At 47.1% G+C, this 26521-nt stretch overlaps 1 protein-coding gene across 1 annotated transcript in view; it reads left to right on the forward strand.

Moving 5' to 3' along the window:
- Nucleotides 1-26521, forward strand: part of NIT2 (nitrilase family member 2) — a 502164-nt gene that overhangs the window by 35757 nt on the left and 439886 nt on the right. The window contains exon 2 of the mRNA XM_086934539.1: nucleotides 9480-9598. Within this exon, the coding sequence (XP_086790665.1) occupies nucleotides 9480-9598 (119 nt within the window). The remainder of the gene's footprint in view (nucleotides 1-9479; nucleotides 9599-26521) is intronic.

The following is a 26521-nucleotide window of genomic DNA, read 5'->3' on the forward strand; positions in this document are numbered from 1 at the left end:
CCGGAGTAGAGGAAAAGAGAGACAATCCCACCCGCCCCACCCCCGGGCCTAAGCAATAAGAAATGTAAACAAAACTTTGCCGATAAATGCGACCCAAAACCGGACATCCAGAACCAAAATGTCACTCCTGTGCCGATGCACCTCCGTCCGCGCCTTCGGGGCCTCCACTCCCAGTGTCTTCCTTAGGCAACGAGTCCAACCAGTCGCCAACACTGTCCGGTCGGTCAAAAAAGAAAGTGCGTTCCTGGTACTCAATACGAAGTCGAGCTGAAAACAGCAACGCATACTTAATCCAAGTCCCGCAATCGACGTTTCACTCCCTGGAATCCCGTCCGTTGCCGCTGCACTAGAGGAGTGAAATCAGGGTAAATAGAAATGGAGCAGTTCTCGTATTTCTGTGGACCATGTCTACGAGAGGCCTGGAGGATAGCGTCCCTATCCCGAAAGTGGAAGAGCCTAGCGATGATAGGCCTCGGGGAGCCCCCGGCTTGGTCTGCCCACCCGGGAAGCGGTACGCACACTCGACCGCAAAAAACTTACTGAGGCCTGCGGGAGCAAGAGGAGTCACAATTAAGTCCTCGACCAGTAGATCCACAGAAGTATCACCGCTGTTCTCAGGTACCCCGACTAAGCAAATGTTGTTCCGTCGGCCCTATTTTCATACTCCTCCAGACGTCTGGCCATCAGATCATGCGATAACCGCAGGTTGCCGATCTCCGACTGCGCGTCCGTCATGTCGGTGACAAGACTGGAGGCCTTAAGGTCCAAGGCTTTGACCCTCTCATTGGTCTTAGCCAAGTCCGCTCTTATGAGGGTGACATCAACCGCCACCGTGTCTATCTTCGAGACGATGGCCTCATACTGGTGCCCCATGTCCGTCTTGATCCCAGCGATGGCGGCCATGAGATCCTGGAGGGATACCTCCGACGTCGCCGCCAGGTCCGTCTTCGAGTCTTCAAGACTACGGCCAGCAGCACTGGGGGAGCCCTTCGGTTGTGTGTAGCGGTCCATGACATTGGACTGAACCGAGCCCCCACGAGTCGGCACCTTTGTCTTGCGCTTCTCAGTATCGGGTTTAGTCGCCATATTGGAAGCAGCGCCCCGAAGGGTCTTTCTGGACCTGGTGTAAATGGCAGCGATCTGTAGGTCGCCAAATCCGCACTTCTGCCCAAAATTGTAGCCTGCGAGACCAGGGTTGTAGCCAGGACGAACCGCGGGTCAGGCTACTGTGGTTCAAGATGAAGAGTACGTCCAAGGCAGTCAATTAGGCGGTAGAATGGAAACCGAAAGTGAAAGTGACAATGACACCGGTGAAGCAGCTGTTCGGCGACCGTTGTTGTTGAGTTACGTCTCGGCCAGCCTGAGCAGCAGAGACCCCGGTCCCGTCCGGGGTTAGGCCAGAAAGTGAAGGACGACGTAGAAATGGTTCCCGAAATCCGATCTCAGCCCTAAAAAGTGTAGAAGGATCAGCAGAAGTAGAACTTCAAAAGCCCATCGAAATAATCAGGATATCAGAAGGATAGATGCATGAGGGCGGCGCGGGTCTCAGGAGCCCTCTGCTCACGCGACCATCTTGGATGTCCGCGTAGCTCCTCCTCTCCTGAGAATTCTTTTGACCTGATTGTCCTACAACCATTTCTAAAACTGGATACAATCCTTCATACATGTCTCCTTTCCTCCAACGACGCACTTTATCCTGATGGGTTTCTCTATCTAAGGCTCTTGGATTTCCAAATGTTTCTCGCTCTAGTTACATCATTTCAACTTCCCATTCAACCAAAGATTCAAATTGAGTAGGTCTGGGTCTTGGTGAAAGAGCCATCATTTTATCTCTTAAGTTTCTCAAAACCTTAACATTAAATGACCCATCTTCTGGCCAGGCTAAAACACCATCATTCCTGGTGTATTGCATCCAATTTTCAAACCAGAGAACGGTATGATAACCATATTCTCCTTCCATATGTGCTGCAGGTGTTTAATACTTTTGAAGTAATTTTCCACCACGCGCTTTAATTTTCTTGTCCGGATTGAATACATTTTTAATTTTCTGAAACCATGAAGGCTTTTTCTCTTCTTTATACCAATAACTCATGTTTTTAAACTATTCCGTACAATTTAGAAAAGATCGTAAATGTTTTTCTGTTGTTCCGCTACTCTAACCAATCCGTGCGTGAAACTCACTAACAAGCCAATCAGGTTAAGCAACGTCACTACCTAGCTCAACCAATGAGAATCCTGTTTTCGGAAAGGACCAATCAGCTAACAGCTCGTTTTGGTCACGTGAGCCAATCAGCGTGCTTGCTGTGACGTATGTCAACCAATCGCAGCGCGAACCCTGTGACGTATACTGCCGCTGAAGCAAGGCTGCACGTATCAGTGTCACTCCGTAAACTTACCCCTATTTCACAAAATATTTTCACAGCGCCATTTTAAACAATCCTTTTTAATGGATTTTAATTAATAACTACAGAAAAACAAACCATTTGTCTGTTTCGCTAAACAAAGTAATAGGTTTACCAGACATTCAAGATTTCGCTCTCGAGAAATAGACGACGCTATTTTCACAAAATAGTTTTACAACTTTCATACGGAAACCCTACTCACGCATACATGAAATCTTTGGCAGGACTTTAACTAACCAACCAATAGAAATCCCAAAACGCCAGTAAGAATAGACAACGCTACCTCACCCTTCACACAAGTTCGGAAAAATCCTACTACTCTTTTCGCAATGAGTTTTAAAACGGGCTCGTAGTCCCTATACTCAGAGCTACAATTTTATTGGCAAACCTCACTATTCATGCAACCTGTCATTCCTAAAATCCCTAAACTTGTGTTGTACATCCACAACACTTAGTGATAATTCAGTACCACTAATTTGAAACAGAACAAATGAACTGTGTAACTTAACCTGTCACACTACTCTGTCGGCCGACACATAGGAATTTTCGCACTGCAGGAAAAAACCTTTAGACAACGAATAACAACTAGACAAAACTTAACATATGTTAAACATGTTATCCTATGTAATTACCATGTAACATGTCAGTTACCATAGCAACCATCCTCTGCTACCAAGGATTTGATCCAGCGGGCCAGTGGAAATTCAGTCTCAGTATAACTACTCTACACCAAGTTAAAATGGCTGAGACGTGAATTGACCAACAGAATCATATGACTTAATTATTCTGAAACACTTTATAAACATTTAATTAAGTCAAACATAGGCAATGGATTAACTAATGGTAACTCAAAGAAACTAACAAGACCAGCTTGTCATTTAAAAATATATTTTATTAACTTTATTAACAAGCAAAGTGCATTTTAAGATTTAAACTCTTTTATTAGCATTTTTTTAATCAAGCAAATTATTTAATTGAAAGGCACATTTGACTGTCAGCTCGAATCAAAATCAGCATGAGAAGTGCTCAAACATTAAGAAAAATCCTTAAACCCTAATTCCCTAACATTAGCTAAAGGAAACCTAAAGGGAAAATTAGCAAAGTATCTTTGGATCTTACGTGAGTCAGAAAACCGGCAGCATCTCTGGAGCACAGGAACGAGCCAGCAGTGCTCTTTCCAAGGGGGCATTCTTATACCCTTTTCCTATCTAAACCTAACTAAAAGATTACAAATATTCGAGCAACACGAAACAGGATTGGACAAACAATGTCGTCCGATGTTGTCATTTGCATTTCGCCTAGCAGAAACCACGTTTCCTCAAGGGCGGTATTGTTCTTTAACTAGAGTGTCACAGGCTCTTCCGAATTTAGAAACATTAAGCAAAGCCTTCAGTAGCTTCCTCCGTCCAAGCCTTTCCACGCCACATATCCTGCCTTATGACCATGAATGTTTCAAGTAAATGTTTATTCAGTGCTCCGCACAGCCTTGCTTCCACGAGCGTCTTTCAAAGAATTACTCTGAAGAAATATTTTTATTTTCATTACGTTGCTGTGCAAGGCCCAACTCTAGCAGGAATTCTGACATCCATTTTACAAATAGGCCGCAGGCCTCTTTTAGCATGACTCTAGTATGCAAGGAAACACAAGACCTCAATTAATTCAAGAGATAATTATTCTGTTACCCACCCCTTTGCTAATATTAACCCAGTAGTCTGTGTTACCTAGCTTTGTATACAAAAGACAAACATAGCACAGTCACATGAAAAGACACGACATAGACTAACGCAAATTCAAAGAAAGCTCATGCCATTATTTGAAACAGCAGCAATTTAATAAATGACTAACGAAAGACAAAGTAAATGCATTATTATAACGTGAATGACAAACCTGACAAGAGCACAAATAATTAGACCCGTGTGTTTGTGTTGGTGCATATTACTCTAGGTTGATTTAGTACGAAAACATGCAACACTTATTAGTAAATTAAAATTATGGGAGTTTTATTCAGCGTGCCTTTCAAAAACTAAGCTCATACCAAACGCCCGCTTCATCACACACTTCCAACTAGTACATTTCTTTATAATACATAGGGCGTATTTGACTCCGGGTAAAATCATGAAATATTATAATGTTAGGGATGTGATGTGTCCTAGAGGTAATTCAGTAGGAGCATACTTAGAACATATGTTATGGGGGTGCCCGAAGCTAGGGAACTATTGGGGAGGAGGTGGGGGAACTACTAAACTTGATTACGGAGCGCCAGTTGATCTTTGATATGGCTACATGTATATTGCACTGGTTCTCTCACACCTCCAAGACGAAGGTGACAAGTAAGTTTATAGATATGGGCCTAGTACTGGCAAAAAAGGGAAATTACGATGCGCTGAAAGGCGAAGGAAGGACCTAGCAGTAAAAAGTGGAGAACTGAGTTGATCAAATGGGCTAATGGAGAAGGGGCCATTCGTCTCCAGCAGGCGAGACGCCAGAATAATGATAAGGCACTAGACACGGCAAGGGCATGGGAAGAACTGGTTCAGACGCTGATTAACCAATCGACTGAGGACAATAGGGTCTAGTGGGTTGTGATGAGATGGGGTGCTGGAACGCCCATTACAAAACGTGTATCCTGACTGATTGTCAACACAAGCTCTATAATACTGAATTGTTGTAAATAGTTGGAACACACCGGTAGGAGGGAGGGGGGCTAGGGGGATGGGGGGGTTCCTAGGGGTTTGTTTAATTAAATGTAACAGACTACCAATGTTGGTTGTTTGCCAAGTAAGTTGGTAATTACTATGCCACGATTCCTAATTGAACATGGCGAACATAAGACGTGAACATTATTTGTCAGTAGCGTGGACATACACCTGTGCCTGTAGATGCTTATTTGATGGGGGAGAGGGAAGTGTGACTATTGGGACAGGGGATATCTGCTTGCTGCAATGAAAATCAATAAAATATGCCACGATTCCTAATTGAACATGGCGAACATAAGACATGAACATTATTTGTCAGTAGCGTGGACATATACCTGTGCCTGTAGATACTTATTTGATGGGGGAGAGGGAAGTGTGACTATTGGGACAGGGGATATCTGCTTGCTGCAATGAAAATCAATAAAATATGTTTACCAAAAAAAAAGATCTACTACGCTTTGGCAAAGAAACAGTCTCCTGATGGCCTCAGATCTCATTCCACCAGAGCTAAACCTGCCACCCTTGCTCTCCAGCGTGGTGTCCCGGTTCTTGACATCTTCCAGGCGGCAACGTGGGCATCTTTGCACATGTTTGGCAAGCATAATTGCCAGGACAATCGGGTCCGTAGAGAAGGCCTCAGTGGCCGTTCGCTCCTACAGGATTTTCTTGTTTAAACTTCTCTGCAATCCCTCCTCCAGAGATGGTATTGCTTGGGTATCTGTTCACAGGAAAGGCATCTGTGGCTAGATGTCTCTATCAGATGGACAAGTTACTTACCTTCGGTAAGGCCATATCTGATGGAAACATGATCTAGCCGCAGATTCCTTACTGACCCACCCATCCTCCCCGCACTGTGGATCAGTTAATCATGTCAGAGCTGTTCCCCTTCAGGGCCATAGTTATTTTAACGCACCACTGTCAGTCAACTTCATGGCTCCATGCTTCTGGTGTGGAAAGTACTGACGTCTGCACGCCGAGGTGTCTCATATATAGACAATTCGGTCGTCACCACAATGAACTCGATGCCATTTGACGTCACAAGGATTCTACCAATGCCCCCCTACCGGTGCGCAAGGGTATTGCTAAGAAAAATCTTCTGGATCCAGCCTGGCGTCTGGAAATTCACAGGTAAGCAATCTGCGGCTAGATCATGTTTCTACCACTTAAGGCATTACCAAAGGTAAGTTACTTGTACGTGTAGGAAAGTAGTGTCTGCTTTCATTTTTACCCCCACTTTTTGCTTGGTGTCAGTATGTTTTTGACCTAGTCTGACTAGGAATCTGCTAATAAGGACCCCAGTCACTGAGCTTTCTACCTATATTGACCATGATAAGTACTTTTTTACATCTGCAATTGGCTACTGGTGTACCCTAGCAGGTCCCTAGTATATGGTCCTAAGGTATTCGGGCATAGGTACACCAGAGGTCTCCCATGGGCTGCAGCATGTCGTTTGCCACCCATGGGAGTCCACTTAAACTGTGACTACAGGCCTGCCATTGCAGCCTGTGTGAGTTAGTGCTTGCACCTCTCACAGCAGATATGCATTTCCTTATATCAGAGGTCACTGCTCTTAAAACCTATAAGTCACCCCTGTTGTAGGCTCTTCAGTCCTGAGGGCAGGGTGCTTGGTTATAAGTGTGGAGGTGTCCCCCTTGAGCAGGACACCCCTACAAACCCTGGAGTCTATTCTCCAGGCTTTGTCAGTGAGGTCAGCCATTTTAAAACATATAGTGGACATCAGGCATTACTAGATGACTAACTATATAGTGGCTGCACCAAACCTGGTCATGTTTGGTATCAAACCCCAACACCGATTCCAGTGTTGGAAATATGATCCCATGTACTGGGGGTGCTCCCTTGGGGTAGCCCATGTACTCCCGGTAAAAGCCTTTCAGGGTCTGAGAGCAAGCTAGTGCTGCTGCCGACCACATACATGATTCTGCCCTTCTGCTGCTGAGCCAAGCTTGAGCAGGGGCTGGTAGAACAATAGGTTTCCTGTCACAGGGGTTGACCAACTCCCAGACAGGACTTGGTGTATTGTACTGGGTGGGGGTGCTTGTCAGCATCAGCAGACTGCTTTGTAGGGCATATTTATTGCTTTGAAGGGCACATTTGATGCCCTCCCTTCATACTCTAGTTTGAGCCTGTTCCCGGAAGCCCTTGGCTCCATCGCATAATTGAACAAAGTACATGGAGGTATCCTCATTCCTGTCCAGCCCCTCCTTTAGGAGGGACCCCTGAGTTGTTCCAACCCTTTCCCTATGATACTTAAGGGGAGACCTGTGAGTGGTTCCTTAGATTTGTCATGGGACGAGACTCCGGACGGAAACCACATCACTTTTCGATCGTCTGGACTCTTGGAGTTCTCTGTACTTTGTTGGAACCCAGACTGCATCAAGGAAGATTCCTGCTGCTCCTGGTCTTGCTGTTCTACAAGTCTTCTTAGGGATCTGTGTTTCTTCCAGGTTCTTCAACAGACCTGTGGGCATCAAGGACACCCAAAGTAATCTCCCTTGGAGTTATGGAGTCACTCCCCTGCATTTGTAGGCACTGCAACAAAGCTGGTTATACATATTCTTTGTAAGTTATACATAACAGGCATTTAAATACTCCAAAGGTATGGCTATGCTGAATTATCTATTCAATTACAAAAGGGGGTGGTAATGGACGGAGCATCTGAATCAATCAAACACTCACACCCAGTCAAAAGATCTGGGTTTAATCCATCACCGTTCTTTAGCCCACTCTGCCACCCCAGTTCAGACATGGCTCTATGAAAATCAGTCTGACCCTGTGCCTCATGGGAACAGTCCAGCCCGAACTACCAAGCCATGTCTTCCCTGGACAGGAAACAAGCTTCCGAGGACCGGTTTCTGGCATTCCAGCCGTCTTCAGCCAACTTACTTGAATCCAGTGGCAAAGTGAGCAAAGGACTCACGTCTGAGTATACACTGCCACACTTATGGCGGCCAAAAGCGGTTACAAAAGGGGCTGGTAATGGATGAGCATCTGAATCAATCAAACACTCACACCCAGTCAAAAGATCTGGGTTTAATCCATCACCGTTCTTTAGCCCACTCTGCCACCCCAGTTCAGACATGGCTATATGCAAATCAGTCTGACCCTGTGCCTCATGGGAACAGTCCAGCCCGAACTGCCAAGCCATGTCTTCCCTGGACCGGAAACAAGCTTCCGAGGACCGGTTTCTGGCATTCCAGCCGTCATCAGCCCGGCTTGCTTGAATCCAGTGGCAAAGTGAGCAAGGGACTCACGTCTGAGTATACCCTGCCACACTTATGGCGGCCAAAAGCGGTTACAAAAGGGGTTGGTAATGGACGGAGCATCTGAATCATTCAAACACTCACACCCAGTCAAAAGATCTGGGTTTAATCCATCACCGTTCTTTAGGCCACTGGATTCAAGATAGCCTGGCTGATGAGGATTATGAATCCGAAACCGGTCCCAGGATGCTTGTTTCCGGTCCAGGGAAGACATGGCTTGGCAGTTCGGGCTGCAACCTCGAGTATCTCTTTCTTCCAAGCTCAGTGTCTTCACAGCATGTCCACAGCTACCACCTTGAGAGCTTTTTATGGATATCAATGACCACTAAAATTACCATAGGGGGGTTGCCAGGATTAGTGCGCAGTGCATCACTTAAATATGTTTGGTCCATATACTAAGCCAGCCTTCTGCACCACAGCTGAGGGAAATCTACATTTCCCATTATAATCTTGCGAGCCAAGCAGGATTCAGTCTCCTCAATTTAGACTCTGCCTTAAAGTAAGTTTGTTAAGATAGAACTTGCCCAGACCATGCTGAGGCTTCTGAAAAGTTACAACACTACTCATTTGGTTGAGATCGGGAGTGGACTGCATTTGTCCTCGGGCATGGAGTAATACAGTGTGTGGAGTCAGAGCAATGGGATGGTTGTACAGAAGGGTCTATGATCCCATAGCCTGAAGAAACATGCCTTTGACACAACGCTCACTGCTGGCCCTGACTTTGGTTAACTTTGGTGTGGGGAAGCAAATTGTAAAGACGCACAAGTCAAACAATCCTTCCTAGCAACTATTAATACTAGAATACACCTGTAATGTACAGCATGTTATTCCTGAACAGAAGTTAATAGAAATTGTCACATGTAGCAATGAAAGAGGATGAAAACCTATGGTGTAGAGACTTGATGTTCATGAAGTGAGATCGAGTATTGACTTGCAAGCGTGTCAAATGATTTTGCAACTAAATGCAAAGAATGCACTCTTTTGTAGTCCCTTCATTTGTTTAGTCCGTTACTGGCATAACCTAAATTAAAATATATTTTGGAATGGTTCTCAACTTCTTTACTTTTGTTTTTACAGTTGGATTTGTTTTCTCTTTTTAGAATTTCGTTTAGCACTAATTCAGCTTTGTGTGTCTCCTGTAAAATCTGACAACCTCAACCGTGCATGCAAGTTAATCAGAGAAGCAGCACAACAAGGAGCAAAGGTTGTAGCTCTACCGGTGAGTGCATGGCTTCAGCAAACTTGTAAATCATCAACCATTGTGTTAATGTGCTACCATTTCTATGATGCTGCAAATGTACTATTATTCCAGTTAACTTGAAGATCATTTTCCCAATGAATAACTAAAGTGTTGAGAAGGTTAAGATTACATTGGGGTATATAGCTTTTGCATTCATTGTAATTGTTCACAAATCCCTCTAGGGAACCTGGACACTGCAATGAGTAACTGCCTTGAGTTAGCATACTCAGTAATGGACTATGGTAGCCAGTATATTTAGAATGTAAGTGGAGTCGAGAACCCAGTCTCCCATTACGAAAATCCTCTATTTACAAACATCTTGTTTATTGATTAGTTTGGAAAGTGCAGAGTGGTGTAATAGATTAACTAAATAAGATCAGACCACTAACTGTTCTGCACACATTTTTCCTGGGACACAGGGCGGGCGCCCCAAAGCTACCGAAAATAAATATTACTTCGAGGAAAGTATTCTAGATGAGGGGGGCAAAGTCCAGTCTAACATGAGTGATATTCCCTTATGGGGTACTTTGTTGTTCACAGACCCATTATAGTTCAGTGCAATATTAAAGTGGTATTGCCTGTGGTGATTATATATATATATATATATATATATATATATATATATATATATTCAGTCGATTACCAGAATCCCCAAAAGAGTGAGGCGAATCGGTAATCGACTGATGTTTTGCGGCGACCCATGGTCGCGAGGAGGACCCTCCGTTGAAATTACGGACCTGCAGCACCAACTGGCAGTCTGCTTGGGAGGAGAGCCGCTCGAGCACTTAACCAGTGAGTGCTCATGCGAACACGATTTGCATCAGTGAAACTGCGCGATATGGAAGACATAGGCGGTTGTCTCAGCCTGATGGAAAAGACTTGAACATTATTTTATAGAAACTGACTCACCCACTTGGGAGGTATCAAAGGACACTACAACTCCCAGAAAGCCGTAGGTACGGCGAAGCTCCTCCCCAGGAGCAGGAGTTGACCATCTACATAAAAGTCACGAGGAAGTTTCTTACTTGAAACCACGCCATTGAGAAAGGGAAGTGGGTGTTCCCGAAACGCGTTTGGCAAATATGAGCTTGTGAGGCAGCTGCGCCTTGTTTTCCCTGCCGCGAGTGCGATGCAAATAAACCTGAAGTTTTCTTCAAGAAGCCTCCTGTGGTTCGCCTCACTATTTTGGGGACTCTGGTAATCGACTGATGTTTTGCGGCCACCCATGGTCGCGAGGAGGACCCTCCGTTGAAATTACGGACCTGCAGCACCAACTGGCAGTCTGCTTGGGAGGAGAGCCGCTCGAGCACTTAACCAGTGAGTGCTCATGCGAACACGATTTGCATCAGTGAAAATGCGCGATATGGGAGACATAGGCGGTTGTCTCAGCCTGATGGAATAGACTTGAACATTATTTTATAGAAACTGACTCACCCACTTGGGAGGTATCAAAGGACACTACAACTCCCAGAAAGCCGTAGGTACGGCAAAGCTCCTCCCCAGGAGCAGGAGTTGACCATCTACATAAAAGTCACGAGGAAGTTTCTTACTTGAAACCACGCCATTGAGAAAGGGAAGTGGGTGTTCCCGAAACGCGTTTGGCAAATATGAGCTTGTGAGGCAGCTGCGCCTTGTTTTCCCTGCCGCGAGTGCGATGCAAATAAACCTGAAGTTTTCTTCAAGAAGCCTCCTGTGGTTCGCCTCACTCTTTTGGGGATTCTGGTAATCGACTGATGTTTTGCGACCACCCATGGTCGCGAGGAGGACCCTCCGTTGAAATTACGGACCTGCAGCACCAACTGGCAGTCTGCTTGGGAGGAGAGCCGCTCGAGCACTTAACCAGTGAGTGCTCATGCGAACACGATTTGCATCAGTGAAACTGCGAGATATGGGAGACATAGGCGGTTGTCTCAGCCTGATGGAAAAGACTTGAACATTATTTTATAGAAACTGACTCACCCACTTGGGAGGTATCAAAGGACACTACAACTCCCAGAAAGCCGTAGGTACGGCGAAGCTCCTCCCCAGGAGCAGGAGTTGACCATCTACATAAAAGTCACGAGGAAGTTTCTTACTTGAAACCACGCCATTGAGAAAGGGAAGTGGGTGTTCCCGAAACGCGTTTGGCAAATATGAGCTTGTGAGGCAGCTGCGCCTTGTTTTCCCTGCCGCGAGTGCGATGCAAATAAACCTGAAGTTTTCTTCAAGAAGCCTCCTGTGGTTCGCCTCACTCTTTTGGGGATTCTGGTAATCGACTGATATATATAATATTAGGACAGGCAAGCAAGGCAGGAAAGTAGAACATGGCATTACCCTTTTCCTGACCTATGCAAAAGTGGTCTCTAAAGCTTGGACAGCTTTTTGATTAGGCCAGAAGAAAATTAGACTACCACGCCATCGAACATCTATGGCACTCCTTTCACACTGCTCATCATGCTTTTTACAGTGGGTATGATGCTGAAATGAAGAGTTGTGAAAAATAGGTGGGAGAGGTCTATAGCAAACACTAGGAGATGATGGACGGGGTGCTGATACTTTTCAGACACTCACCCCGGTCACAGATCTGGGTTGAATCCATCGTTCTTTAGCTCACTTTGCCAACTCAGTTCAGACCCAGCTATATGAAAATCAGTCTTGACCATGTGCCTCATGGGAACAGTCACAAGATCCTATGTAAAGTTCGTAATTACCTGCTACATATAGCGCTGTATGCTGCGCAACATTTCTGGATGCCATGTTGACCCTCTGGCTGTTGAAATTTGGCTGCGGTGAAGACTGCCGACAGCATTGATTAGCGTGGTGCTCAGGAGTCGCGGTGCTCAATTGCAATTGGAGGTGACCTGGATATGCGTGATCGGTGCCGATGACTGAGTAACACATTGTCTCCTGCTGGCGAGCACCCAGTGGGACGGGCGCCTACGCTGACTGAGGTGAGCCCAAAGCGATGAAGCGTTGCCCGAGAACTGGAGTCCCGTGGAGGCCTCTGCTTGTGTGGTGCTGTATTCCAACAGCCTGACGGCCTTCTGGTGCCTCTGCTAGCGACCGATCACGCGGCCCCAGTGGACCCTCACCTGCCGCTACTGTGCTTTCCTGCAGTCCCTCTGAGTTAAGCCTAGGGGAGCGATTACCTTACTCGGCCCTGTTGCTATTGTGTCTGACGAGGAGGGAGGTCCGTGACGCCGAGGCTCAATTAAGTCGCACGCCAGAGGTTGGCCTCTACCTTGGAGACTGCTCATTCCCGATTACCTCGTACTGCGGCCAGCACAGGGAGATCTTCACTGGGGCCCCAGCAACTAAATGACTGGTGGTCTGGAACAGCGGTCTACGAGACCGCCAGGAACAGCGTGGCTTGATTTCATCCGGCCTTTTGGCCCTCTTTCCCTTTGGTCATGTCATTACTCTGGCCCACACACCCTAACCCTCGAGGCGCATATTTATTACCACATGCTCTCGCTAAAGGGTGCATAAGCATTGTATGTCAAGACAATACCATCACAAAGGGTCATTGATGCAACACTTGTGGTAACCTACCAGATAAGTACGACCTAACTTCTCGCCTGTACTTGCCTAAACTACGCGCCCTGCCTGCATACATCAAAATATCATATCCCAACATTAATAAGTATTACCTGTTAGCAGCTCGCAGATACGCTTCTTGCCACTAGAGCAACAGCTCAGTCTCTTCATTCCCGGTGCTCGCCCACACAACGTCGCACGATCATTGTGTCAAATGGGCAAACCAAGATTAGACAGGGGGCAACTCCAGTTGCCTGATGAAAAAACACGGGCGAATGTTTGGGGGGAGAGGGGCAGGGAACTGCGCCGGCTGCGATCTTGAACTCTGTAAGTCATATAGATAATTCGCACAGATTTGATGATCTATTGGCAGCGATACTTGATATCAAAGCTACATTAGGCCCCAAGATTGATTCATTATGTGTGGAAATGGGATTCCTGCAAGAAGATCATTAAAAGCTGAAGAGTGTGGGAGTCTGAATCAGCGCTAGCATCCTTGCGCCTCACTGTACCCAGGGCAACGGGCCAGATCAAATCTCTCCAGCATGAGGTGGAATACCTGTAGAGCCAGTCGGAGATCAGGAAGGCAGGTCTCACAGGAACAATGTGCTCATAGTGGGTCTTACGGAACAAATAGAAGACCACAGCATGGATCTCTACCTGAAGTCCTGGTTCTTCATGGATATCTTACAAGGCATGATCTCAAAATTATTTTCAGTCGAGAGGGTGCACCGAGTATTGGGCGGGCCTCCACGCCCAGGTAACCCCCCTAGGCCTGTGGTGGTGAGACTGTTCAGTTATCGCGACGGGGACCACATCCTCCAGGTAATCAGGGCCTAGGCAAATTGAAAATGCGGCAGTGCACATTTATCAGGACTATACGCTGCTGGTAAATGCCATAGATCCTCCTACCTGGACGTTAAGAAATACCTCAGGGACCATGAGATACAATATTCATTGCAATACCCTACCAGGCTGCACATTCACTACAAGGGCAGTAGCATCTTCAGCTCTACTCCTGAAGAGGCCTGGTCCTAGATAGACCAGAATGGGTTCACACACGCCCCATCTACCACCTCACTGGCCTCTCGACAAACATGGAAACTGGCAGGCACACCCAGAAATCGTGGCGGCAGAAGAGTGCAAGGCCCACCAAAGGCCGAACTGAACAGAGAGCGGGAGCAGGCCATTAGGGAGGCGGAACATCTTGATTGCTCCCTATCCCCTCCAGGCTCTGCATCTGACTTGGATGTGACACCGGGTGAAACACTGCAACTCACCGACTCACAATACACAGCATTGACTGACGGAGGCCTGGTAGTCACTCCACAAACTGCCGGGGAACTTGGCTGACACCTCACGCAGCAGCAATGGATGAACCCAACGGAACGTGGTATGTCCATCTCTATTGCGGGCCTGGGGTACCTCTCCTTGGGTATCTGCCTCAACTTTGAAGCACAGACACAGCAGGCTTGAACTGTAAGTGGTGGCCAACTGGCAGATGATGTGCAGAACTGCTACGCCACCCACGCACGATAAGTGGATGGTATAGCATCTTTATGTTTTCATTTTCCTTTTCTCTCTCTGCTCATTTGTAATATATCCCTTGTATAATACACTGTTGAGTCTTATTTTCCTCCTTTTTTAGGTTTTGACTAGCGAGCTGCGCACTGCGCAGCTGCAGGGAAAACCTTATGAGAAGAGTAGAGTGGCTTTGGTCCCCGCCTCTGTTTCCATTGGCTAGCTCCATAAATGGAGGCTAGCCATTGAACAGACATCAGCTCGTCATCCTGAGAGCAGATTCAGGGGCGTTCCTGCAAATTTTAGGATTTCCGCGTCTTTCGAAATCGTCATGCAGCTGTGGGCGGTGTTTATTTTGTTTTCGCGTCCATGTTTTTTTTGTTCATTCTGCGGCCGACCGCCGCCGGAGGAAGTCCAGGTGAGTGCTTGTTTTTTTCCTTGCCTTCCCCCCCCCCGCTGTCTGTTCCTGCCCCCTCCGCTGTCCGGTAGCGAGTCTTGCCTGGATCCCTCCCTCCGCTCCCCACCATGCCGTCAGTGCCAGCCCGCGAGGCATGTCTCACCAGGAGGGCTGCCACCAGTGGGTGACTGTTCTTATTGCAGTGGAAGCAGAGCTGTCCTGTTAGTCTGCATGCTAATGATTCTGGGGAAGGCATCAAAGGCTGGCTTTGGGGTTGTTCTCGCTTAGATGGGGCAGTGAAGGAAAGACTTCGTACCATTAGGTAAGCTGCTGCCATGCTTGTTTATTTTCATGTCGGCACGGGGAGAATATGGGATTTGCCCAGAATCACAGGATGTTGAGCCGAAGGAGTCTCGAACCTCCTTCCCCAGCTCCAAAGTCGGCAGAACAGGCCCTTATGCCACAACCTCTTACACACACAAACTAAAACATTTTCAATAATATATCTATATGTTTGCATGTTGTATATTTATTTTATGCAACTAATAACCATTAACAAAGCCAATCATCCCTACTTGTTGTTGTTGTAATGTTACTTGTTGTATTATATATCTGGAGGCAATGACAGAAACAGAAAAAATACCAGTCGGGCGGCACACTATGCTAAGAACAAATTTTTAGCAAGATGTTTTATGTCATGCCTTTAATTACATCGGCCACGCCCCTTTGTGACCTTTCAGTTTTTTCATCCCGGTTAAAGTACTGGTTCCTAGAATGCGTTTTTATATAGCGCGGACGTTACCCGAAGGTGTCAGAGCGCGTCACAATAGGAAGAGTAATGATACATGAGGAGAAAATTACAAGGGAAGAAAATACGAAAGAAAACGATAAGTTACATGAGGCAAAAGTGACAATTGTGAGCACACAAAATACAAGAGGTAGCAAACGGTACATTACAGGAGGAAAAAGTGATGGTTTCAAGTTACAAAGGCGTACAAAGTACAAGTAGAGGTATAATACTGCAATAAATGGCGGACACTCAAGCACAGGAACAAACGTAATGTAGGCAATGGTGGCACTTTGGCAAGTATCTAAAGCAAACAAAATGAGGTCTCGGAAACGCTCCTACCCCCAGGGAAAGGAGAAGGAGGGCGTTGGATGAGGCCTGGGGAGGAGGAGGGGGGGGCGTTCCAAAAAGCTTTTGAAGATGGCGGAGATTAGTACAACCACGGATCTCGTCCGGCAAGGTGTTCCAATGGATGGGGGCTAAGTAAAAAAATGCCTGACCACCCATCCTCTTCTTCCTGATTCTCCATTCACAGAGCACGTTACGGCTGCTGGATCTCAGCACTCGTGTGGGATGGTACCATTCGAGCTTCTTCATCAGGTAGGCTGGTCCCATCCCATGAAGGGATTTGAAAACCAGACATAACAGTTTAAAGATGGACCTCTTTCAAATAGGGAGCCAATGCAATTGGCGTAGGAGGGGTGAGGAGGGGGTCTGTGCCGGCTTGTTGAGGGCAAGGCGGGCTGCCGTGTTTTGGACCACTTGTAGTTTAGAAGCCAAGTCCTGCCTCATCCTGACCAGCAGTGAGTTGCCATAATCCAGTCGACTAACCAAGAGCGACTGGATAAGAGTCTGTCTGGCAAAAACGCAATCCACGGAAAGATCCTTCTGAGCCTTCTCATGGTTCCAAAACAGGTGCCTGTCACAGATTTTTACCTGCTCTACCATTGATAAAATGTTATCAATGTTTATGCCCAAGTTCTTAGCCCATACTCTAGGGGCGGGCGAGTCTCCTAGCTCAGGTGGCCACCAATCTGGGAACCACAACTCCTCCGCTTTACCAAATTGCACTATCTCCGTGTTAGAGGTGTTGACCTGGAGAAAGTTCTTCTTCATCCAGCTTGCTATGCTGGTCATCCCCTGTCTAAATTGAAGTTTAGTGACCGCAGCGGTCTTCTCAATGGGAACTATCAGATGGGTGTCATCCGCATAGAATATGGTTTCAAACCCACAATTCCCAATGATTGAGGCTAGGGGGGCCACGTATATGTTAAACAAAGTGGGCTCAGAACCGAGCCCTGTGGTACCCCCTTATCCACACTGGTGGTTTGAGAAACAAATTAGCCCAGCTGGACACATTGTGTTCTACCCGCCAAAGAGCTCTGGATCCAATTGAAAGCCCCGCCTCTGACACCAATCTCTCGCAACCGGTCCAAAAGGATCTGGTGAGAGACGGTGTCAAAGGCCGCCGACAGATCCAGCAGAATGAACATGACGGGGATGTCCCTATCCAGTATCCATAACCTCCAGCAGTGCTGCCTCCGTGCTGTGAGCGGCACGGAAGTCCGACTGGGAGGTATCCAGTATGTTATCTGTTCCAGATACTGGGAGAGATGCCGATTGACTTATGTCTCCATGATTTTCGCGTAACAAGGGAGGAAAGAGATGGGTCTAAAATTCTGAAGATCGGTGGGGTCAGCCAAAGGCTTTTTGAGCAGGGGTTTTATGCACGCGCTTTTCCATTTACGAGGAACAGTGGAAGTGGCAAGTGAGATGTTACAAACTTCCGCAAGAACCTCAGCAAGGACAAAGGGATAGCGCTGCCATAACAGCGGGAGGCACCAGATCTGATGGGGAGCCACATTTCACTTTAGTTAGTAGGGAACTGACTTCTTCCTCCGTGACATTAGGAAAGAGTTCTAGACTTGATGGACTTTGATCCTCCTGAGGGGGAGCTTTGCAATGAGCGCCCTCTTCAGGGCCAAAGGCACGATTAATCACATCGATTTTGTTGGTAAAATGGCTCCCTAGGTTCTCACATAGTGTCTGAGTAGGCGGTGGGAGCGCAATATTAGACTTGGGGTTAGTGAACTCCTTTAAAATCGTAAATAGTTCCCGGGAAGAGTTTTTACCTTCCATGATACAGGAGAATAAATAATATCTCCTGGCTGAGTTACAGCTACATAAGTAGGCTCTTTGCGCAGTTCGATAGAGTGATTCATCCTGCTCCAACTTGGATTTTCTCCATCTTCTCTCCTTGGCCCTACAAGAGGCTTTCTCTCTTCTGAGACTGTCTGAATACCAAGGAGCAGGCACCGCCCTCTCCTGAATCTTGACCCTCTTAAATGGAGCAATAGAGTCTAGGGCGTTGGTTATGGCGGCCTCAAACCTATCTAAGGCAGTGTCACCATCATCGTCCGTCTAAAAAATAGGAGAGTTAAAGGCCCGACTAAAAGCAGCCAGTCACCCTTTTCCAGAGTCTACGGAGGTCCTTATGACTGAGTAGGGGGCTAGATAGTTTTGTACATGCCCAGGAGAAGCTGAGTGCAGAGTGAGCTGTCCAGCCCATTTTCTGCGGGGGTTCCAACACCACCTTACTGATGTTGGTAAAGACAGTGTCCAGCACATGACCAGCCACGTGTGTAGAACTAGTGATTCTGGGGGAAAGATCAAAAGATTCCATTGCTGCCACCAAACATGCAGATTCAATGCTGGAGAGAGCTTCCAGGTGATGGTTAAAGTCCCCAACCAGTAGGAACCTGTCAGTTTGGAGCGTGTACGGGGCGAGCATTTCTAACAAAGTGCGGCAAAACTCTCTCTTGTTTCCTCCTGGCGGGTGGTACACTAGCGCACCCGACCACTCTGTGGCTTGGTCCCATAGTACCCTAAATATAAAGAGATCTAGGTTGGGGGAGGAGACGGTATCTAGGGTTTTAATATGATAGGGGCACGTTCCGCAAAGATTTGAGGGGGTAGTATGGTAGTGGGTTAAGGTAAATCGGTGTACATTCCACCCTTGCCCACCCACACCCTGGACACCTCTCTGCCGGGAAGGCTTTCCCTTCTTGGAGATTAGTTAACCCTCCTGCACACGGTGCAAAATGCCCGAGCTCCACCAGCCGCTCATGGGAGTAAATCGGCTTGGGCAGCAGAGATATCTGTATATAAGCTGGCAGCATTCCCTGGCAGGCGGCAGCGTCCAGGCGTGGACAGGCTTGCCTTAGGCGCGACCGCTGCGCGGCCTGAAATACAGCAAATTTATAGCTGTTAGGCCAGCTACTAGAGCGCTAACTGCTCCTGAGAAGGCTAATGGGCGGACTCTCTCTGAATCAAACAATTGGAATACCGATTGCCGTGGACTGGAGAGTCGTCCTTGCTGCGCGGTAAAGGAAGACTCCTCCGCCCTTCCCAGTCCCCAGTAAGTATTTTAGAAAAGAGATTAAAAAGTCTCAAAAGTACAAACAGTCCTAGTTAAAATAAATCAAACAACTCACCCAGAGTATACTCAGTGCAGGTGTATGCGTCTCAGATGGCCAATTTCCCATTGGTAAGCCGGCCTGGGGTGTGGGGTTTATTTTTTATTGTTTATTATGATCTGTCTCTCTTCCTATGCCGTACACAATGTGAAGGATGGTTGTTGTTATTGCTACTATGTTCAGGGAGGGTGGGATTGAGTTTGGGCACTTGCACATTCGGGCAACTATCTGGGAGCAAGCTCATTTCCACTCTTTTACTCGGTGATAATTAGATGGTGTGCTATGATTATCTCTTAATAACCTGGAATGTGCGAGGATTAGCTGGGTGCGTTAAACGCCACAAGGTCTATCAATATTTGCTTAGTCATAGCATATTGTTTACACTAATTCAAGAAACACACCTTACTTCACAAACCCTCACATCGCTTCGTAAACGCTGGAAGGGCACAGTAGTGGGAACCATATACTCTGGATACACTAGGGGGACCCTTATATGGGTGGCACCGGGCACCTTTCTGCAGATACTACATACCCGGACAGACACTCAAGGCTGTTACATAATTTTGGAAGGACTCCTTGATGGTTCCCTACTGACACTAGTCTCCTTGTATGCCCCAAACTCAGGACAATCTTCATTTTTGCTATTGACTACACCATCCCTACTCAGCGACCCAACAGTGCCTACATATTGGGGCAGGCACTACAATTGCGTACACAATCTTACTCTAGATCGATCACTTCCACCGCTCCTGGGAGTGCAATCCATTAACCTGGCACAATACATGAAGGGATGGACTGACAAATTGCAATTAAACAAGGCCTGGCTTAGTAAACATTCCCCAGCACGTATTTACTCCCACTATTCCACGATTCATGATCTCCACACAAGAATAGATGCAATATATTGCTCTTCTAATGCCCTGCCCAGGGAGACACATGCAGAATTTGTGGCCCACACGATTTTGGACCACAGTCCGCTGCAACTGCAGCTCTCGTGGAGAACACAAAGGGCTAGGCTCCCGACCTGGCGTCTCCCCCTTGCCGCACTTAATGATCTTGTTTTGCACCTTCCTATCCCAAACCATCACCTCATATTTTCAGACAAACGCAGGCTTGGCCTCTGATATGGGAGTGGAATGGGACGCATTTAAGTCTGTTCTTCGTGGACATGCCATTAAAACAGCTTATGGATCTCGCATGACACTCATAAAAGGAACTTCAAAAACGTGAGTCAGAAGTGCAACGCTGTGGACGACTCTCTCCCACAGACCCACATATCATTCCTTACTAGCCGAGGCTCGACTAGCGTACAGGTAGACACTGAACTGAGTGTTTGTGCGTTGGACTACAAGCAATACCTGGTTCGACAGCACACCTAAGGGGACAAAGTAGGGAACATTCTAGCATGCTTGTGAAAAACTGACACCTCACAACCCCCTTCACGGCGATATACACGATCGAAGGCCGCTTGGTGAATACTCAGGAGGCGATTAAGGATTCCTTCTACAGTTACTATACCTCTTCATACAGAGCTCCTGATACCGGCGACCCCTTTCTTATCCAGCAGTTTCTATCCCACATCCAACTCCTGCAGGTAACATAAACTGAATACGCTCTCCTCGAGGACCCCATCTCCGCAGATGAGATCTCCGAATCCATTAAACAACTAGCCACAGGCAAGACTCCGGGGGTAGACAGGTGGACAACGGAATTCTTTTCAACTTATTCTGAGCAACTCATTCCCTGGCTTTCCACCATGTATGATGAGGCATTTGAAAGGGGCGAATGTCCGCCCTCTCTGCGCGACACGACACTGGTTGTGCTAGCTAAACCAGGTAGAGACCCACTCCAGATGGGCTCATACCGCCCATTGTCACTGTTGAACTCAGACTGCTAAATTTTAGGTAAGATATTAGCAAATAGACTACTGAACGTGGTACACATAGTGGTGCATGAGGACCAAAATGGCTTCATCCCAGGGAGAAATACTGGTCTAAACCTGTACAGTCTTTTTAAATTATTGGAGTGGGCCCTCACAGAAATTGATACACCTTGGATAGCTGCCTTAGACATTGAAAAGGCATTCAACACCATAGGTTGGAAATACTTATTAGCTGTGCTGACTGGGTATGGTATGGGCCCTAATTTTCTAAGGTGGGTAGAATATTATATACAGAGCCGCGGGCCAGGGTTAAGACTGGTTGTACCAGCTCTCCGTCGTCGCAATAGAACGTGGAACAAGACCAGGACTGCCCGCCCCCTTTTGCCCATTCTATTCACTTTGGCCATGGAGCCACTAGCATGCAAGCTGCGCCAACGGGTGCTTGACTGGGGCACACAGGCAGATAACCAAGGTAATATAGTCTCTCTCTATGTAGATGATGCTTAATTTATCTACATGGCCAGATTACAGTTTTACAGGAACTAATTGAGCTGCTGGACGTACATGCCCGGGTCTCGGGTCTACGGGTAAAATGGCCAAAATCAGCTGTGTTTCCAATTAAACCTCTATCAATGGACCAGAGACATAATCTGCCCCATACGCCGTTGGAATGGACGTTCAATACCTTTAGATACTTGGGAGTCATCTCCAAAAGGCTTCTACTCCCCCAACTCTTATACTTCTTGTCTGCCCAACCCCATAGACTACCACACAAGTTTTCCAAGGACCTAGAGTCACTCCTTGTCCTTATTTGGGGGGGCTCTAGACCTAGAGTGGCACTCCGTAAACGGTATCTACCATTATCTGAGGGAGGATTGGGGGCGCCAAAATATGTACACTACTATGCTGCAGCACGGCCCATGAGGTGGTGTCCTAGCGATCATGAGTAGGGGAAGTTGCTGCCCTTCTTTCCGAAAATATAAACATGCATATCCTACACCAGCCCCAGTATGTATGCACGTTTGAATGATGAGGGTGCGAGTTGTTGAGTCAACATAGCTTTTCTCTGGGTGGACAGACTACAACCCCCAGAAGCCATCATTCCACCAAATGAAGATCACCTGCGCTACGAAAGGAGACAGAGTATATAAGCCACTCCCCTCCAATGAACCGGTGCTAGTCAATCCGCAAGGCACCGAACCCGAGTTGCCTGCAGCCAAGTCAGATTTTTTTCTTGTGAGAAAGGTCCTGGAATTATCCCTGCCCAACACGCTCTCTCTCTCTCAACTCTGGCCTCAGCAGTCATTCAGCATTGTGAGCCCGGCTGCATCGGAGCCGGCTCGCGCCTCACAGAAGTTCTTCGCACTAGCTCACCTCCCCCTCCCTGTACCGGCTTCCAGACGAAGCGGTAAGTTTGTCAACAGTGAGGCGGACGGAGCGTCTTCCTGTGGCTGCCCGCGGCCCCCAAATAGTAGCATTTGGGAATTGCCCCACCCCTTTGCTACAGCGGGACTCCAGGAGGAGTCACCTTACCTGGTGTGCCAGGCTCGTCCTTTCCGGCGCGCTGTGGGGTGGGGAGGGTATTTAGGCCTCCCCCGCCTTAATAGGGGTGCCAGAGCCAAATCGCAGGAACCTCGTGTGGAGGGTCCTGGAACAACTACGTCAGCGCCACGTTAGTCCTTTGAGTGGTTGTGGGCCTGAACAACCGGGGGGTTTGCCTTGCTACGCTCGGCCCTGAAAGGGGCTTGAGTAATAAGGGACCAATGTGTCACGTGATTCAGTAAGGGGATCACCCCTATAAGGGTAGCGCTTATTGGGTTCTCCACAGCGCTTGGCTCATCGGGCGGGCAGGGCAGCATAGGTTGGTTCAGCTGCCTGCCCTTGGATCACCCATAAGATAACCCACCATATTTGCATACTTTTGTATGGAATATACCTGCAGCAATATTTTCTCCTAACAAAAGTTGTGTTGTGTATTTATTCATGCATGCCTACTCTGTTGTGGTAGGGGTGGGGTGTTGTACCTATAATGGGACTATTCTTGCTTCGCATTCGACCGCTGGGACTGCTGCGGTCCAGAACGCGCCTCGCATTTGCTGTTGGAAACCGTACGCATGCACAGGAAGCTGCTATGCAAACAGAGACAACCTTGATCAGTTTCTCTTGCAGGGCATTGCGAGCTACTGCTGCATTCTTTAATATTTACTTTTGTTCGACTTTTAAACTGCATCAAGAGTGAGGTATAGACCAGCAAACTACCCGAGTCTCCTAGCGTTGGCATGCACGGAAAATGGCGCTGCTACACGCCTACGGTCTCCATTATGATTTATAGAAAGCTGAGCGTAGAGGGGCAGTACAGACTTTTTGGCAGCCTTGTTTTTTTCTGGCTTCTCTCTCTCTGGAGTAACAGGAGCAGATATGCGAAGCCATCTATGACCAATCTAATGTCATAGCTGGTTCTCTTTTTAGTTGTGGCACACAATTTCTTTGGAGAGGTTGCTTCTTCTTGCCTCCAGAAAGTCTGTGTTCATTGAGACATATTGCTGTTTGGCTGGCATCACTTCCCTCCTAAGCTAAGGGGAGTAGAGAATATGTTAAGTTAAGTATGAGGAATGCACGCTTTGTGGTTAATGCTTACTCATAGGCTTATTCCCTGTTAATGTACCCCTTTTCTTTGTTTCCATATGCACAGGGTTTCCTACTACAAAGTGTGCTGAGTAGCAAGACGTAGGAATCGGAGAGACCTCTCATGGTGTTCCACAATACTTTGTTTTATCCACTTCTCCTTTCCCCTATGGGCGGTCTTGCAGGAGGGTTCTTGGTTCACCTTTCTATGAATCGGCACCAGGGGAGTAGGGAAACTAAGCATCGCCCCTGCTGGTTTTGTTCCGGAAGGTTAGTGACTTGTGTGATCTGCTAACCTGACAGCTGCCTTGTGAACAGTAACTCCACCGAATTGGACCTAGGGGCGGTAACATTGCGGCAGCCAGCAGTGATTAAATGGATATCAGTATCTACTGCTGCACTGCAGAGAAAACAGGGCAATATGCTAATGTTGGCAGCTAGACACAGCTGACTAAACTATGGGGGGCCAAACCGGACCATATGCCCCCTACTTGCCACTTGAAGTTCTTCCAGGCTCTTTTACCTGTCACAGGTGCCCGGAGATCGTGGCTTGGAATGCGGTGAGGCTGGACACCTGGGAGACCGATTTACAGTCTCGTAACTACAAGATTTTGCGGGCTAGACTGATGATTATGGGGTACCATAGGGAAAATTCCTGCTATATGCACTTCTATCTCAACAATTCCTCCAGATATCGGGTAACACTCGGTCTGAGCCCACCACATCCCAGCCATTACAAGCTCTACTAATACACAGACGGGGAAAGCACGCAGTTACTGCACCTGACAATTCTCTTAGACCCAACTCTACGCCTTTATTGGCGCCATTTCGCTAGTATTGGGAGTTAACCCTGATGACAAATCTTACTAATAAACAATGGACACAATGCATAATCCCAAAATCATCTCCACGAATGCCAGGCTGAAATGCATGCAATTTAACTATCTCCACCACACATACTTAACACCACAAAGGCTGGCACGCATGTACCCTGCTTCCACTGATGTTTGGCCCAGATTCCTAGCCTCGGATGCAACGTTCCCCCACATGGTCCAGACTTGCCCACGGCTTCAGTTATACTAGAGTGAGGTGGCTACGACTGATGGAGGCAGCTAGATCTTTGATAATAGCTCGGGTCCACATTTTCTGCTTGGTATTACAAAGCGTAACGCCTCCCGTACGAACCTCAATAAAGTTTTAGACCTGGCACTGGGGTTAGCAAAACGCAGAATAGCTATGGTTTGGAAATCGCAATCAGGCCCCTGCTTACAAACATGGCTTCTATACCTCTGTAGTGCACTGGTTGCAGAGCAGACAACTCAAATGGCCAATACACCACGTAAGCCTTCACAGGTTAATCCTGTACAATGGAGGGAATACCTGACTTTCAAAGAAACTAAATTGAGAACGATAAACCCAACCACAATGTGAAGCGCACCCTTACCCTGGACTTCCATCACATCATGTTGCAGCATAAATGTGCATTAAGTAAACTTTTATTGACTGCACACCTGCGCCCAGCAATGAGCAGGACCGTATTATATACACGATTAGGCGAATTACGAGGTCGCCCCCCCAGCGCCAATTACAATAGTATGTAGACGTTCATTCTTGTTCACACAGGGCCAGATTTAAACCATAAACATAAGACAGATGAGATCGAAGAACCCTGTTGTGACATTATTGGAGTTCTATAAGTCCCCTCCGGCGCACAGAATTCAATTTCTTCTTTTCCACACTGCAACGCAGATCCGAAAAAGCGGTTCCTCTGGCAGTTTTTTCTGGCCTGCTTTGACAGTTTTTGTCAAGTTGGAACAGTGTGCTTTTTTCCCATGTCGGCAGTGTAGGATGCTGGCTTAGTATATGGTGCACACTTATTCAAGTAATGCACCTTGCACTAATCCAGATAACCCTTATGGAGATTTTAGTGGTCTTTGATAACTATAGAAAGCTGTCAAAGTGATAGCTGTGGAGAGCAGGCTTATCTTGAAGGAGTGTAAAATAGCTTGTTTTACCAACTTTAATCAGTAGTGGAGGTTAGATGAGAAAAAAACCCACAGTGTTTATAAAATAAAAAAGAGGTCTTAGTTATTACACACACTATCACTAACACATTGGTATATTACTACCTGGAGGTATCAACACAATACGCAAAAATAATTAGCAAAAATCAGACAAGCAGCACAAATCTACACTGGTCTTCAAACCAGTGGTTGGACTAAACCATATATTCATATATTGAGAAAGGGGAATGCGAACTGCAAACGAGAACAGGACTTGGGCCAGAAGACTCAAAGGAGCTGGGGACACGAGAAACAACCCAAGGTAAGTTCCCAGAAAGCCCCCGGGAGGCTGTGTGCAGAGTGGAAAAAGCTGCATGCCCAATGTAAATCAATGGAGAAGTTGCCGCTGCAGTTTTGAAGAAGGGCCCTTCTCAGAGGACTCAAAAGAAATCCTTTGGAAGCCAGAAGGTTAGAGAGTCATCCTACTCATGAATACCCCAGGAACCTGGATGCCTGCATCAGGGAAGCTGGGTGCATAGGGGTGAAGTGACGACCGAACCTGCTGTAGACAGCAATTGGAGACTTCGAAGATGATGTGTAGGAAGCTGGCTCTGTATATAACAATTAAGGTATAGTGTGCACAGAGTCCAGGTAGTTCCTGGAAGTATAGTACAGACTAAATGAGGTAAGTACTA

The sequence above is a fragment of the Lissotriton vulgaris genome, chromosome 8, assembly GCF_964263255.1.
Source record: "Lissotriton vulgaris chromosome 8, aLisVul1.2, whole genome shotgun sequence".
NCBI classification, from domain to species: domain Eukaryota; kingdom Metazoa; phylum Chordata; class Amphibia; order Caudata; family Salamandridae; genus Lissotriton; species Lissotriton vulgaris.